Source organism: Barbatula barbatula (genome assembly GCF_947034865.1).
Source record: "Barbatula barbatula genome assembly, chromosome: 12".
Taxonomy (NCBI): Eukaryota; Metazoa; Chordata; class Actinopteri; order Cypriniformes; family Nemacheilidae; genus Barbatula; species Barbatula barbatula.
The window spans coordinates 7,407,735-7,425,367 of NC_136775.1; the positions used below are offsets into that span (position 1 = coordinate 7,407,735).

Below are 17,633 nucleotides of genomic sequence, written 5' to 3' on the forward strand. Positions count from 1 at the left end.
AATGGCTGCTTGCTGAACCTCTATACACGTGTGCGCATCCCACTCTAGGGGGGCGCATTTGCAAATTCGGCATGCGAGGCTGTGCCCGTGTTGACATAGGTCATGGCTAACCCTTATGAAAATGTAATGTTTATTATGAAGAGGTCTGAACATCCTCAGTTCCACACTTTGATTTTTTGGGTAAAAATGTATGTACAAACAAATAGGCTTTACTGTTTCAACTTAAATTTTGCCCAGTGGTGAGTTGTTGCAACTTGTAACAGTTGCACCCCTTGAGATGTTTTGATAATTTGAAGGAATGTAAAAATATTTGGACTGTACTTAAACATTTCAATTGTGGTTAAAAATGTAAGACAGTATAATTTTGAATTTCTTTGACATGTAATGGCACATGTAATGGTTTTGTTAAATCAACAATTTGTCACATTTCCCATCGTACACACAATGGAATCAGAATCAAATATTTACCCGAGGGCAAAGGAAGCTCCAAAACGCTCGCATCCTCTCCACACTGTCCACCCACACCTGGACCTTATAGATGGGAGGTTCTGACCTCTGTTTTACCAAGGCAGAGATTCTTGGGATGTCACAGGGTGCGAAGGCAAGCTGAAGTTGTGTAACTGCCACCCATGAGAGTCACCCTAGCAGGGGGGTGGTGCATATCTCCAGAGCTATAAGTGAGGCCAAACAGGACGCTTCAACATTAGGCAAGCACCTGCACCTTACTAAGAACTGTTGGAGTTGCTTTAGGTGAACATCTGGACTACTGTATAGCAAGACTTAACTTCTGCACAATGGAATCAAGAACTACACTGATCTTCATGTTTATCTTCTGTTCAACTCAGGAAGGTAAAACCTTTTGTGCATATATGTCTGTCTATTTGTATGTGTATGCTGTTTATTACTGTCTTTGGCAAATTGAAATGATTTCTTTTCAAACACCCCATATTTTAAAAGCAAGATTTCTAGGATTCTTTAAATGTACTCTTTATTTTGTTCATTTATTTTTTTGTAATTTATCGACTTGTCTGCGCATTTTAAGTTTCATAAAAGTAACAGTGACTTTAGTTATTCGAGTAGTATTTATGTGTCAACAATATGTGTCAGGAGCTCATAATCGATCAAAAACAAAGATTAAGATTAAACATCTTGGATCATGTTTATGATTAACACAAAAGTATAATAATAATAATTTGATGTACAAAGCTTTTCATGTCTCTGAAACTTTTCTCTGGAATCTTATGGCCCGCACTATTTACGGGAAATTTTACGGAGTTCCATCTCACTTCTCTCTCTCTCTGCAGGAGGGGGGTTGCCTCTAGTGCCCCAGACTGACCCGAACGACCCACCATCAACCCATAGGGTCAGGACCAAACGCTGCTCCTGCAACAACCAGCTGGACTCAGAATGCCATTATTTCTGCCATCTGGATATTATGTGGGTGAACACGCCAAGGTGAGTGTTCACACATAAATGGGCTAACCCGCGTTATTTGTACCTAAGTTAACAACAATACAAACGTTCAGCCAATTTTGAAGACTTTAGATAGCTCGCCAGATTGAAATGGCATCATGGCAGAGCCGTCCACATTCCAAGAGTTAGAAAATCATTGCACAGAAATTTAAACGGGGTCTTTAAGTGAAAGTGCTTATACATGATCTGAGTTCAGTAGGACTTGCTATTCGGTCAAGTGGATTTATTGCTTTTTATCTTGAAATGTCTTGGCACAGGCTGTAATCCTCATGCTTCAAGCTTTAAACCGTGCAAAGTCCTCTTGTGCTATATGTTTATGTTTTACCCATTCTGATTAGTTAATCAATGACTCCCTGGGTGTCTTTTGTACAGTAAGACTACAGTATACGGATTGGGCAGTCCACTGTCTCGCCGGCGACGGTCTACTGGCCGCTGCTTCTGCGCCAACCCTGCAGATTGGACCTGCAATGCTTTCTGCCTCTACAGGTGAGCATCATCTCTCATCTGTGTCAGACGTCACTTACTCAAAAAGGGAGTAATTGGACATTATCTGAACGTTGTTTGAATGCCAGTGTTCGTAGAAAGTATACTCAAGGTGTGCAGACTTATCAAGGGTGAAAGGTAATACCAGAGAAGCAGGAGGGTTTTTTGTTGTTTGGAATACTCAGATGATGAGTTGGAGTTTGAGAGGGCATAAGAACAACTCAGGCTGGTAGAAATGCAATTTCTCAGAGAAAGAGAAACCCTGCGTCATCAGGACGGATTGCTTAGTCACTGTGACATTCGTGTCTATTATCGGCTTTATCAGCTGTATTCATAAGTTTTGAACCGCTGATGGAGTTGTGGTATTACAATCAGTTGATGTTTAATCTCTCTGACCTCATGATCTAATGAATCATAAATATATTGATAGATGTTGCTTAGAAAGGTCAATATCGTTTTTATTCAAATGCGTTTACAGCAAATTAGTCATTTTAATTATTTTGATCTTTCCAAGTTCTGAGAATCCCGCCATAATGCTTGTGAACCCATCTGAACCCGTGCGTGAAAAAGAGGATCAGCCTAAAAATGACTCTGAAAATACTAGTCCAGAAGTTCTGGTTTTAGGGGAGTCTACCTCCCCTAGGGCTCGGTCAGACGTCATGACTTTCCTCAGGTAAGGTCAAATTGTGCATGAAGTCCACACCTAATTCACTGACTCAGCTGTGATTGTGCCTTTATTAGCGTCATTGCTCATGCAAATGCATCTGTCTTTTTAGGAACCTGGTTCAAGCTAGAGCCAGGGCCATGGAAAAGGCCACCCACAGTAGACAGTGGGCATCCGGGGCCAGTAAACCTGGCTACAGATGAAATCCCGAGCCTGAGGCAGGAGAGACGGGAGAGCGAGCGCTTGAACACGAAATGACCCTTGTGCAACATGGGCAAGCAGAACAAAGAGATGCTGCAAGCGGGAAGTAACACATCGCTAGTAACGGAAACAGGGCCTTTTACTTTAGAGCCCAAGGAGGTTTTATGAGTCGAGGGCATTTGAACTGTTTCTGACTGATGGGACAGCACGAAATAGGGGAGGTAGGAGCAAAGATGGTTTGTTGGTTGAGTGCCAGAGTTTGTTCACAAACAGGTCGGTTTAAAGGACATCCAATGTCTGTGTTGGCTGTGTTGAACTCGACATCTACAGGAGTGATGGTTGTCACTGTTTTGGCAACCGTGTAGTCTTGTTTATTATTTCATTTCAAATGGAAAACGGAAGATAATAAAAGTGAGACAAAAAATATGTTTGGCACAGACAAGTTTAAAGGCCTTTATATTAGTTGCTTATAATAAAATAGGCAAAACTAATTTGTCAAAACAAAAGGAATTGAATCTTGAACTCTAATGGGCTTTTGAACCCTTTGAACATTTACACTGAATGTGGATATAAATTCTGAATCATTTCCCAAATTATTTGGGATCATTTAAGAGGAGATTAACAACTTTGTTCTTTACTTTTTGAGCAAAATTGCTAAAAATCACCAGCATGAATTTCAGGAGCGCAGGAGTGGTTTAGCCACCAAAGCATGACTATGCAAATGTAAGATGATGAATCTGGTTTGACACATGGTCTTCCAGATGAAGCAGGGTACACTGGTTAAGAACTCCGGTGGGTCAACAGCATACTGGCGTCCGATGCTATCTAAAGCATTTTATGGGATGCCTTCCAAGTGGCCAGTGTGAGCACAAGGATGGGCATTCGGTTTGGAAAAGGCCACAAGGATAATCCCTTTTGTTTATGTCCATTAAATATCTATCCTTTAACTGCTGTTATATAAATGTTTAAATGCTGTTGTGTTGTTGCAATCTGTTGTTATGGCCACAATATTGTTTTTAATGGTAACGGATCATAATATCTTAATCTAATCTAAATGTCTCAATTACCATTAATTCAATGTCTGTGGATAAGGGCCAAAGGGAGTTGCACGAGAGATCTGAACGGTAAAGTTATTAGTTGCTATCTGTATATTCTCTCATGTAATATCAGTATAGTTTCATAAATATCTGTTCTATTTATTGTATTTTACTTTCTGAATTATTGAGCACGGATAAAAAAACAAGAGTACATTTGTAATATCTGTCATAAATATACTAATAAATTCATTCTAAAATGCTAATTGTTGTTGTTTATTTATTTATAATGATCATATTGTGTGAATATGATTCATTTTATACATCTTTGTGTCCAAACGGAAACACAAGTCAACCTACTGTCTGTGCCCTGCATAGACAGGGTTAAAAAGAAAATACAATTCCAAAGAAAGCCCGTATCATAAGCAAACAAATTGAACTGCCCTGGATTGATGCCTATTTCTCGATATATAAAGCACATTTGCACTTAAATCATATGGGTGTGTAAAGTACATGGTTAAAAAGTAATTAGTTTTGAGCTCGCTGGCATGTTGTCGTGGTGCAAAAGATTGACACTTGTAGAGCAGGTGAATTTTACAGGAAGCTTGCAGCCGCATGGGAAAGAAAAAGTGTAGACAATAGCAATGTACAAAAACAGTCCTGATGTTTTCCATTTTCCTGTCAAGACGGACAACAATGATCGACAGTGCAAACAAGGCCACTTTCCAAAATCCACATCCTCCATAAATGAAATGAGAATTTTTGTCAAATGTGAACATGGCCTTTATTTTGTATTTAACGTGTGTTGCATAGTTTTTCCACACCTGCTTTATGTCAAACAAATCCGGATCTTTTTTATTAAGCAAAACCTTTAATGTCTTAAGCCATTTGAGTATTTCTTCTCAATGAAATGTCACAGGATTGCAGTGATTGATGATATAATAGAAATCTTTGATGGTCATAATACCAAGGAAAAATATATACGTCAACAGGCCTCTAGGTAAACAGTTGCGTAATGATCATAAATGAACGATAAATGAGGTAAATGAACTTAAGTGAAGATTTGTAGGCAATTTGTTACCAATTCTTTCAACCCCGACACAGCAACATTAACTCAACCAATAATGTAGTTTAGTGCACAACTTTGTTTGTTGACCAATGGTAGACAGGAAGTTACAATTTGAAAACCATAATTTGCATTTGGTGATTGTTGGTGTCATCAAATCTTTATTGAACTCTACTGATCTTTATTGGTGCAATTCCTGCTAAACCGTGATTAAGCCGCTCTGACAAGCTCAGGAGGTTTATAACCCAACAATAGTCACGTTTTAAACAATGGTAGCCGCCGCAGCCTCCATCTCTCCCCTGAGCTCGACGTCCCCTGTGCTGCCTACAGCCATCTTGGTCCCACATCGAAAACAGGATGCCTATACACATTCCATCCCAATTGCAACTACATTGAGAGTGAAGAGAATGACAGGAAAGCCCATCAGAGGTAAATGAAAGGAAGAGATATAAAGTAGACGGCGGTTGATAATCCAAAGGCACGTTTTTCCCTTCAGTCACGGGTGCAGGCATGAATAGCTGGACAGAAACGTAATTATGTCCTTAATGAACTGTTTCAATGCAAGGCATTTGAGAAACGCTTTTGGTTCTGACCTGTTTGCCCCGTAAGAGTTAACATCAGCTGTGTTTTGTATTACTGTATCAGTGCATCACTAATAAAGATATAGTTTCTCTACTCTGATATCAAATTATGGTATAGGGTGATAAGTAATCAGGTATGTTGTTTGTGTTATAGAGTGATTATACAATATGCTGAAAGGTGATTATATTTAATTACTATTTCAAGGGAACAGTGCCCAGTTACATGTGTCAGTATTGAATTAAGCATCTGTAAATAGATGAATGGTGCACTTAAAGTTGCTGTGTATAATTTGGGGAGGATCGATTGACAGAAATGCAATATAATATACATTACTATGTCTATCGAGGCGTATAAAGATTCTTTCGCAATGAAGCGCTATGTTTTTATTACCTTAGATTGAGCTATTGCTATTTCTAGAGATCCCTTTGCGTGGTTTTTACAGAGCCCTAAACGGACAAACTGCTTTAGAGCATGTTTCGTAAATACGTTATCTCCTTCGGCAAAGAAGCAATACGTGACAACATCTTTGTCCTGTGACAGCCACCGTAGTGCTTCGTAAGGGAGGGGTGAGCGGTGGAGTGAGCATGTGGTGGGAATTTGCAGCCTCACCACTAAATGCCACTAAATTCCATACACTGGACATTAATAACTAGAAAAATGCTCAGTGTCTAGAGATGGTACAGTAATATGAAGTAAAATTACAACTTCAACCAATCTTCTGTTGGTTAAATCAGGGTTCACATATATGTAGATTTGCCAAAGAGCTGTTTTCTCAAAGGTCTGTCTCTACTTATATTTTCACCCATATTCAGTACAACATATCAAGATCACCTACCCTTAGGATAAATAAATCTTTACATGCAATTATTTTGATAAATGCCTTTTAAAATACTGAAACAAAAACAACATATTGCATAAACTCACATCATTCTGCCGCATGTCTTCCAATAACTGTTTCTACAGTTTATATTTTTACTATCAGAAACATAAAACATTTTAGTTATCTAATTCGACGTGGTGACACATTCCTGGTGTAACGCCAACATAATGAAACTTTGAGGAACCAAATTTAACATCTTTAGGGAGTATTTCCAAGTGTGTAATGCAAGCGACGTAGTGACCTTTTGGGTTTCTTTTCTCATAAAAATACTTTGGAAACACTTTACATAAGCTTCGATTTGTTTGCTTGACCTATGCTTTAGGTATCATAAAGGCTAACAGTTTGTTTCATCTTTTTAAATGAATATTAATACAAATTAACCCACATTTTCCAGCCGGCAGGTGAGGCGAAATGTTTATTTAGTCCCCTGCTCGCACCTTTTGCTTGTCCTAATGTTACAGTAGATATCTGTACTTTGATCTGAGTTGACAGTGTCCGCTGGGCAATGGCAGACAATTTTTTTTCAGCATTTTTTAACATTTGGTAATGACATGTGAAATACTGGCCTCTGTCAAGCCCTTTCACTTTCTGACTAATGTGTATTTGTCTCCACCACAGGAAGAGTCTGTTTCCTTTTAAACCCAAACAAACAGTTCTTCCTCTCTGCATTGTTTTGTTTCTGCTGCCTGTAGATGAAGTATCTGTCAATTGATCTAGTCTTTTGCTATGGAGTAGCAAGTAAATCAAATATATTTTCCAGACTATCAATAAAGTGCCTGAAAAACTAACCAAACATTAGCATTTTGTGACTTGATGTGCCTTATAAATCAAAATACATATTTTTTTGTCAACGTATGGTACGAATATTACTGTATAGCTTTGTTTTGGGCTAAAGCACTTTTGCAATATGTACCTGTAAACAACACTGGTCCAGAAGCACTTCCTGATTCAGTGTAACACTACAAAAACAAAATACAAACAATTGAACATTTAGAACTGAATCTTACTCAACATCTGCAAAATCTATGTATAACTACAAGTAGATGTCAAATTAAAAAGTGCTTCTTGCTAAATGGTCTATAGCTATATTTGAAGACAGTTAACGAACAATGCACATTTTAGACAGTTATATGAAATTATATGACAGTTATACAAGCTCTGTTTTATCAACACAGCTTGTAGGTATGATGGTATGCTTTATATTGTGGGTGAAGTGCAAATAACATTTAAATGTACACAAAAATATAAAACAATGTTATAGCAGCTATTTACCTTTTTTCAATAATATCATTACCAAAACGTACATTCATCCAAATGTTCTTTTTATGATCTTCCTCCCATTAATTATTGAATTAATCACATTCAACAGTAACAGTGAGAAATCATTGGAATTATTGTACCAGTGCAAATGGTGGTTTATTTCACTATTTTTAGACATACTGGATTGGCCTTAGGGGAAATTTAGATCAGTCTGTTATTATCAGTCTACCTAATATTGTTGGTTCTTCTACACAGTTAGATCAGCAGTGTCTTGAATAAATATGCAAGTTATAAACTAGTGCCCCCTGGTGTGTATATTATCAATAAATTTAATCTGCTGCAGCCAGAGCTGTTTATTCCACACTATTTGTATCTTCTTACATCTTTGTTCGTGCTTTGCTCTAAATGTCTTTATGGCATGAAACTGCATTGATGTAAGCTATGCTGTTAATAATTGTTCTTCTGTGTTTTTGATAGTGAGAGGTGCACTGGATAAAGATTTTTCTTTGCGTATTAAAGTGTCATCGTTGTGTGTGTTCTGAGGTATTTAGAGCAGCGACCCTGTGGTTTTCAGTACGAGGGGCAGCAGGGGCTGGGGGATACAGCATCTGGTATTGATTTGATCCATTTCATGGTGAAGAATTTGGGTCAAGTCATTCTTTATGTGTGAATCTAACCTAGAGATTATTATCTCCATGGCATATTAACAGACATCAGGATGAATGCTAACCTCTAAAGAAAGCAAAATTGTGGTTCGTAAAATTTTTTCGTAAAGTTGCATTCTTAGTATTTCTTATAAATACACTCAGTTCATGAATCATGTTACACTTTATTTATGAAATTACATTTTAGTTTTTTAGTTTCAATATTCTTTATAATTGATGATATTAGAAACTGAAATATACTGGAATACTGATCTCAGCCATTTTATACACATAATTTCAACATTCTTGTTTCATCCTAAAGGTTTATCACACTGATATACCTCGTAAGGTGTAGCTTTCTTCAGAAGCTATCCACTAAACACAAGCATTCCAGCTCATTTTGTTTGCTGAACTCTCTCGGTAGCTTATAACTGGGCTACTATTAAAGCTGATGGTGGAGGAGGCTCCCAGCAATCTACTTTAAGTGATTTGCTTTAACTTTTTTCTTGATGGCACATTAACAAGCTGTGTGTAGTATTTCGAACAGAATATTATGAAATTACACATTTTGGACTCAACAAATTGAATCCTTATATGATCATTTTTGTCAACAAACATGAAAACCTTTAATGATACTGTTATAGTTTTTGTCGTTTTAAATGTAAATTAAAAGGATATTTGATGTACACCATGATCTCAGTTATACATGTAACTATAATTTATAAGAAGAACATTCTTTGTTACATTTCCCCATAGACATAAATAAAGGTGACACCTAATTGCTGCCTTTTTCCTGCAAATCATTATCAGTTAAAACTGCTGCCATTCCTTCAGTCATGCAAGGTGTTGTCAGGTGATTTTCGAACTTTGATTTGTTTTGTTGGAGAATGTTAAATTATACAATTGTATAATCTGCAAACACATTATAATGCTTGACTTTGCAAAAAGGATGACACCTTAAAATGTCTTGAGAACCGGATGTAATTAAACTCAACTCAAATCCACTCCTCAATCCAAACAAAAAATAATAATGATTATAAAACAATTTGTTAGCCATAACCTGCCTAATAAATATCCAAAAAGTGGTCAAAAATTATCTTGTTCACTTAACACAGTATCTATATCTCTATGCAGAATAGCTAAATCAATTGGATGTTTTCCTTTTTCGTATACTTTATTTTTCGTAAACATTTTAATTGGATCTTTTTTAAGGCCAATTCTCACTGATCCAACAAACTCCAACATTCTAATTGAGTGAATTTCCCTTTTGAAAGGTTATTCTGTTTTTCGATCAATAGTTAAGAATTGAATAAGAGGGATAGACAATCATTGTGCACATGCGCTTTTGCTTAACCACTTCTCCCAAGGTCCCAGTAGATGGCAGTGTTCGTTTAAAAACAAATCCCCAAAGTGTTTAATCCCAAATTCCCAACACTTGAGCAAACATGACAGCGCTCTTTACCACACCGGTTTTATATGCTGCAATAAAATGTTATTGAAAATTGTAATACAATAAAAGTAATAACTATATGGATATGTTAATTGCCTATTAAACCAGTCTCGTGCTGTATTTTGTGATGTTCACATTCAACATACACAAATATCATACGCGTACGTTATAAATAAACATATTTAGATATTTTCCTTCATGTTAAAGCGAATGCACCATTCCATGTAATAATTTCAAATGCCAGTAGCCTAATGCCAAGGACACGCAGAGCAAAAATTCGTGTTCGGTGAAATGTAATAAACACTACCTTCTGCTTCTGAAAAGAAAACATTTATTCGATGACGCATTACCAAAGTTGTTAAACAATGCTTTAACAAGTATCTCAGAGTTTCATTCCGATTTGTTAAGATTACAAACGACTGTATTTTGTAAAACTAGTCTAGTTCGTTTCCCCTGAAGGGAGCATCATGGGTAATGTAGTTGACCACGTTGAGGTAGCTAAAGAAAGCCGATATACGTAATTGAAACGTAAAACTACAAGAACCACAAACAAGTCCTTCGACTTCCGGTATCTTTTGGCGAAAGTTTCAGCGGGGGCTGGAGATAGAGTGTAGCGAAAAAGTCTCCGCGTTGTGGTGTACACGAAATGAAACTAGTCGGGGGAAGAGGAGGGCCAGTGCCTTCGACGTAATAGGGGAAGGTAAGAGACGTTACCTACATTAACCAGAGGATGCACGGAACAGCTCACCGCCAAACGCCGCATTACACTTAGTTGTAACCCACCGTAGCGATGAAAATCACAGCTTTCTGTCGCTGTTTGTAAATGTTACTCACAGAAGAGCTCGGGCACATCTAATACTGTACTGGAATCTTTCATTTTCCCTCCACTGAAACCTCTGAGCATGAGTGTTTTATTATTTTATTAACATATAGAAATAATATCACTGCATGACTACACGGTTGTGATCAAGTTTCGGCGGCTCATCGTGATACAAAGAAAGTGCGCCGTTGCCCCCATTATCTCCGCTCGCTCGCGTTCCGTTCAACGCATTTAATCGCCATTTCTAACACTACATTTTTCATTTTATCTGGTATTAATTCATTCATAAACAGACAAATGTGAGTGATGGAAGCACGAGCTGACTTTCAGCCACCGAGAAACGCATGAGAGCGGCGATATTACGAATCCGCGTTCGACAAGTGAACACTAGTATTTGTTTGTTTACTGCATTCTATAGATGTACTATATACACACGAAGGTCAAGAACTATAACCGATGTGTATTTTAAATTATATTTCTATTGCTCATCTTCGGAACCAATTTTTGGCACAACGCGCTCGCATCGCGCTGCTTTCTTCGACCGCGCTTTGCGATTCACCGACCGGTTTCTCCATTGTTACCGTGAACTGGAACTATTTTCGAGAGGCCGTGTCACGATTGATTCTCGTTACATGTGACCACTCGGCAGCTTGCTAAACATTGAAGAATCGTTTGAGCAAATGATTTCTTTGTGCACGAGTGAAGGATTTGAATTGTTCAACCATCAAGGTGCATCCTTGAGCATCACTCGTTTATTACGCGAATGAATCTGTCATTTCTTTGGCGTGAGACCAGTCGTGAAAGATTGAGATGGATTTCACGTTTCAAGGTAAAGTCAATTTAGGGATAGATCAAATATATTTTTTGTTGGCCGGTAAATATAGATGATGCAGGCCATCTTGTTGGTACATCTGTTAAGCGGTATCCTATGTGAAGAGTTGGACGGGGAAGTGTTTGGGTATTTTTTTAGACAATATTGCTTATGAGATCTTTAAATTGAAAGCTGTGCTTGTAGATCCTAAAAAGGTTTGTCAGAGGGATGTGTAACGTGCGTGTGGGATGGTGGTCGTTAGAATAGTGTATCCATGTGATTTTAATGTTAAAATATGTTTGCATACATCTATTGATGACATGGCTAACAGTAAGGATGGATTTGAGTCAGTTGACAGAACTGCAGTTGGCTTTGTTTGGCCATTGCCTCATTGTTGGTTTAATTTTTGTTTATCCATCTGTAATTTATGCCTTACAGACTTCATTTTATTTTTTTAAGAATATATGAAGCATCAGTTTGGTTAAAACGACATTAAATTGGCAGAATGATCAGGGATAGTCTTGGAGGCATCAAATCCATCAAAGTCATAAATCACTGCATGCCGTCATTTTCTAACAGAAGCCTGAACAAATATTTATTGCTTTCATTGAAATGCTTTATAACCCCTACTTTTTGGTCTCCCTAGTTCACTCTGCAAAGTTTGAACATATGTGAGACTGGGGTTCTCTGGAAGCTTCACCAGCCCTTTAACATCATCCTATTCCCATTGCGTTTGTCTCTCAAAGATATCTTCTCACTAAATCCACTTTGTTAGCAGTCGTGATTGAATCTTGAGATTTTCGCTTTTCTATTTTTTTTAAATAGAATTTCGGGAAAAAAATGGATTTAAATTGTTTGCAAGGCAGTAGCAAAATTCAAGTCATATTGACTTTGTCAAGGATGTTGGTGTGCCAGGTGTTGTAGAAGGCGGACTGAAAGGAGGGATGAAGTTTGGTTTGGCATTTTGGGTTTCTTGAAAAGTGGGCCACAAGTCCCTGGGGTGACAAAGCTTTTCTGGGGCAGGTGTGGCAATGACGTACGTGCGGTTCGGAATGGGAACGAACGGCAATGTCCAGTCATTCTGAAGGGTGCGAGGGGTCTGTGAATGGAAAAAGGAAATGTACTGCAGATCTGCTTCATTGTTCTTCATGGCTCTTCTATCTGGTTGAGGTCTTGGTCAGAGAGGTAGGCAAATGTCTAGAGCAATCTGTGTGAAATTGTTTGTTGAATTGGAACTTGGAATTGGAACTCGATGTTGACTTTCAGTGCACGTAACAAATTTTTCTTATCTGTCGGCAGCTGTTTTAGTCCAAACCTATACTTGCGAGTGAGCCTTGACGCGCAGAGGTGGTGTGCTATTTAAAGATCTCGCAAGCTTACCAGCTGTTCCCAGTTCTGTACTGCGTAACTAAATCACCGAATCCAGTCGAATAACTTTGATCTTTTGGAAGTTCTGTTATAGAAAAGGTCGTCCTTTTTTCTTCTGTCATTTAGTTTTTTGAATCTCTGTGTTCAGAGAATGAAGTGTTGTGCTTCTTCAGAAAGCTAGATGTAGGACACTAAAGGCACTTTTATGTGTGTTAAGCTATTCTTAGGCAGTAAAATTGCAGGCCTAGTTTAATACATTGGAGGACGGTGCTGTGAAGTTGCTTTTTTTAACAGCAAAGTTCAGTGAGGAATTTGAGAGGGGCATCTTCTTTTTAATCATGCTCTGGTACAGCTTTACTCATATCATCGTTTTAATTATGTAGTGACAATAAAGCTTCAGACCATCCAGATTGTTTGGATGATTTATTTGTAGCTCAAAAGTATTTTTAAGTGTGAAAATTTTAGTATGGAAATGGTTTGGTGTTATATACTTAATGCTTAAGTACTTAAGGAGAATGAGACGTCAGAGATGCACAATAATCTTTCTCTGGATCGGGTATCATCGGACCTAGGGGTTCCATTCAAATCTGATCTGTTGCGTTACCCCTGGATGTTACTCTTAAGCATCAAGAAGGACTAACTATCAGGAAACCCCGTAAAGGTTTTAATGTACTGTATTCCACGTCATGTATTTTGATAGCTTTATGCAAGGAATAAACCATTATAGCATAAATGAGAAACTCTGACCTCCGCTGGTGCTGTCATCTGTCAATCTCAATCCAGCATGCATGTGTCCGGTAACAATCAGGACGTAACTCGTTCCATTTTTTCATTATTCTTCATAATAATCACTAGGTAATGTCTATTGTTTAAATGCATTTTGCCAGAGACTGTACTCGCTGAGTGTATTCGATTAAAGCACTGAAAGTGGTCTATGTTGTGTGTCATTTATACAACATATCTCTTCTCTTTGTGTTAGTACTGTTTTGAATTTGGGGACCAAGGATCCCTGTCACATCAGAAGGAACATCATCAGGACGCATTATTATGCGTCCGAGATGCTTGTAACTGAAGCGGGTGCATTGAGCGATCATTCTGCATCCGCATTGTTCCACTCTGCATTGGAAACTTTTATATGGTGATCGTTTTGTGCAATAAACTGAGTAGGGCTGGGGATCGATTGTGATGTTCCAATTAGATTCCGATCCCCAAGCTCTCGATTCGTTTGGAGTCGATGATTATAGATTTTATACAAATGCTATAGATATTTTTAAAAAGATCAGTAAATATCACATTACAATGGTGAAACAAAATATCAAAAAATTAGCTGTAAAGAGAGGCTGCAATCATATGAACCGTTGCTTTTTTTGTGAAGGTGATGTTAAATTTGACGACACACACGCATCCGCCATGCCTGTTGTAACATCCACCCGAAAAGTGATGAATAAAACGTTAATGAATGTTCAGTGCTTGTGTTAATATGAAAGAACAAAAATCGATTCACGGCTTTTGAGAATCGATATTGAATCGACTGCATTTAAAAAATCGATTAATGAACTTTAAACAGACTGTAGTGTTTTACTCAAGTACATATTTCAAGTATCTGTACTTTATGAGACTACATTGTAAAGCATATATCATACTCCAGTACAATTTATAAATGCATTTGTATATGTTTTTTACCTTTAATACAGTACTTAATTAAAAAATACTTAAGTAAAAGAAAGTTGTAGATTTGAACGTACTCTAGGATTAAAAGGTTAAAAACAACATTTATGAAATGAAGTGGAGTAAAAAGTATGATGTGCTTTATAATGAAGGGAAGTATTTTTTGTCTAAAGTAAAAACACCCTGATTAAGTACAGATATTTGAAAATGTACTTAAGTAAAAATGTTTAAGTACTATCCACCTCTGGCAATAAAATATATAAATATATGCAATTTTATGTTGATCAAGAAAAACAGTGCTAGTATCCGATCAGGATCTGTATTGGACGATACTCCGAATTCAGATATCGGATCGGCAAAGGAAAAAGCGGTATCATTGCATCCCTACAAAAAATGCTACAAAAAGTACACGTATGTTAATGAATATTTCTCCTGCATAATTTTCATGATTTGGTTATCTTATAAAATTGCGTTCCACCAGAGTGATGTGCTATAGAAAGTGATTAAGAGGTCATTGAGGGAAGTTGAACACAACATTTAGTTAAAAGTCAAATATATCTAATAAAATGCAATGGCTACAGAAAATCGCATTAAAATGTTATTTTTGACAGCGTTGCAAGTTGCAAATGACGGCACAGTGAAGTTTTTGTTTGCCTATGTCTGTTTGGAGTGTCTCATTAACAGTATGAAGGATTTTTAGTGAAGTGTGAAGGATTAAGCACATTCTAACTAGCACATGAGGGAGGATGAGAAGTTAAGCATTTAAAGAACCAATAGGTCGGTTACATTTGTTTTTCACACTTCAATTCCTGGGAGGCTGTGTGCACGCATGTGACAGCATTAGCATGTGTTCTGTATGACTCTGTGTCAGGGTTGTGAGGTGATGGATACTTAAAATAACATGTTTATCTTCTGTTCTCTTGGTAATATTGTAGCTTAAAACATTTAGGTAACGAGTTGGCAGCCTCGGATCTTTGGTTGAAATTATGGTTTCTCTGGTTGGGAGAAACACACACACTATAGACTACTATTGAGACTATGTACTGAATATGGACGTTTGTTAATACATTTACTGTAACTTTTAAGGAAGTTTTCTGCACATTGTTCCGGTTACACTGTGACTCACCACTGTTTATGCTTCTGGTCCAGCAGTGCGAGGGTGGATTTATCCGAGACGGAGACATCTGCTCTCTGTTAAGGCACTTAACATTCTCTCAGCTCTTTTGTCCATCCAACGCATGTTTGTCAGCCACTTCCCATCAGCAAATACAGCCACAGCATCAGCATTTCTTCATTAGTGGACACTGTCTGGTCGAGTTTGGAATGTAATGGGACTCTCTTGCATGCTGTGTGAAGTACATAAGTATATTTTGCATATTTCGTAACTCAAACAGTTTCTGCATATCTCATGTTAATCTTGAGTACTTTCAGAATAGTATTGTACCCTGCCTTTAGTCTTTAGTTTGATCACATTTATAAAAGGCAGATACAGCTCTACGATTATCTCCGAAAAAAAGGCGACATGTGCAGGTGGGGAGGGCCAAACAAAATCACATGCACGCTGCACCCTTTGCCAACAAAGCACAGACATAGGACTCAGTTTCACATACAACGTGCGATTTATGTCAGGCATCTTTTAGCACTGGGACTGCCCCATCTGTCCGTTTCAAACGATCTCCAAATCCAGCGTTATTTGCACCATTTATATAACAAACTAACACACCTCAACTTTTCTCACTATCGCAAGAGTAACAATCTGGTATCTCTAAAAATGTATATATTTTTTTCATTTCTCATGTAATATTTCATATGTGTAACAAACTAGACTAGGCAACATTAGTGAGATGATTATTTGATGTAAGCATCGCTCTGGCCAATATTACCCTGCGGTTTAGAGACCACAGTCTCAACACACTAACCACTTGGCCTATGACAAGAATGTACGGCTTTAGAGACCAAACAACAATAAACTCAGCAAGAATTCCTACGTAAGCCAAAATCTGTTTCTAAATTCTTATTGTAACAAGATCCAGCAGAAGAACAACACAGCATTCCGTTTAGATCATGCCAAAATAATTGATCGGTATTATGGAGATCAATTTCAATATTGTGGAAACGCAGCTTGATTCTCTCACATGAATGAAATGTAGACTTCAGCACTTTGGCCAGTATTTGTGTTTTCCGCCTGCCCAGGCACTGCGTCAACTCAGCCGTGTGCCCTATTATTCTCAATGAGATTTGCATAAGGGGCAGTCTGGACTCCCTGCAGACAAGCTTTTTATGGAGTGTGTCCATGTCTGCAATACAATAATACTAATACAGCTCTTTTTTATAGAATGTATTTCTAGCATTTCCATTATCAAAGAAAATAATAGTTTTCACCACCAGCAGGGTGAAATACAATTTTGCCCTTTTATAGAAAAAGTTTCACTGTAAATTAATAAACCGCTCAGTCTGTATAAAGGCAAGAGAGTTGATTCTTTAGTTATAACAACTTTTTCTTATGACAGAGGTTTTTTTTGAAGAGAGTTCACAAAACGACGTGGCTACTATTAACTTCCATTGTATGGACACAAAACCACTGCAATATTTCTCAAAACATCTTTGTGTTTAACAGAGGAAAGTCATAGATGTTTTAACCACATGAGGGTGAATAAATGATTCAATAAAAGACTAAATCAACAGAAGTTTTATTTTTGGACCTTAATACTTTACTTTTAGATTTTGTAATGTGCTATTTCTTGAATCTATTAGTTTCAGTTCAATATCTGCTTTCATTCGGAATATACTGAGTCCTTCCTGAGGAAGTTACAAACACCAGTGAGCACACTGTAAGAATTATTTTGGTCTCCAAAACCTCAAAAATGTGAGGCTGCTGGGGATAATAATCATAGCTGAAATCATTATAACCTCAGGCTGCTTAATTCTAGCGCTGCCTGGCTCATGCTTACTGCATTCCTGCATGCTTAATGAAAGGCTGTGAATTCTATAGACCTCAGCTGACTGTCATGTTGCATAATGGCGGTATTTGATTTAAAAAACATATACGAATAACTGTTATTTAAAATCACAGTTCACACATTTTCAGCCGTAAATTATGAATACAGTAACAACGGGCAGCTCCAAGCATATGAATGCATTAACATCCCTTTCATAACAGATATGGAACTATTCAGAACCACATAGACAATTACCTGAATAATGCATTAAACGCATGTTCCTCTATCCG

The 17,633-nt window shown here is 37.5% G+C and overlaps 2 protein-coding genes across 4 annotated transcripts in view; both read left to right on the forward strand.

Moving 5' to 3' along the window:
- The first annotated feature begins 711 nt into the window (after positions 1 to 711).
- Positions 712 to 4,118, forward strand: LOC306901153 (uncharacterized protein). The gene is made up of 5 exons (XM_079468719.1): positions 712 to 849; positions 1,305 to 1,455; positions 1,846 to 1,959; positions 2,471 to 2,629; positions 2,733 to 4,118. Exons 1-5 carry the CDS (start codon positions 795 to 797, stop codon positions 2,821 to 2,823), a joined length of 570 nt encoding a protein of 189 aa, XP_079324845.1. The 5' UTR covers positions 712 to 794; the 3' UTR covers positions 2,824 to 4,118.
- Positions 4,119 to 10,279: 6,161 nt separating this feature from the next.
- phactr4b (phosphatase and actin regulator 4b) overlaps positions 10,280 to 17,633 on the forward strand; it is a 33,096-nt gene continuing 25,742 nt past the window's right edge. The window contains exon 1 of one of the 3 annotated variants that reach the window (XM_079469184.1): positions 10,280 to 10,437. The gene's annotated coding sequence lies outside the window, so the exon portion shown is untranslated. The remainder of the gene's footprint in view (positions 10,438 to 17,633) is intronic. The other 2 variants (XM_079469183.1, XM_079469181.1) reach the window with 2 other exon arrangements.

Bases quoted from the DNA above. Each gene is read 5' to 3' on its own strand.
- LOC306901153 (XM_079468719.1), top strand. From the start codon at position 795: ATGGAATCAAGAACTACACTGATCTTCATGTTTATCTTCTGTTCAACT. The intron at 1,456-1,845 runs GTGAGTGTTCAC...TCTTTTGTACAG, and splicing joins ATGTGGGTGAACACGCCAAG to TAAGACTACAGTATACGGAT. The intron at 2,630-2,732 runs GTAAGGTCAAAT...CTGTCTTTTTAG, and splicing joins GACGTCATGACTTTCCTCAG to GAACCTGGTTCAAGCTAGAG.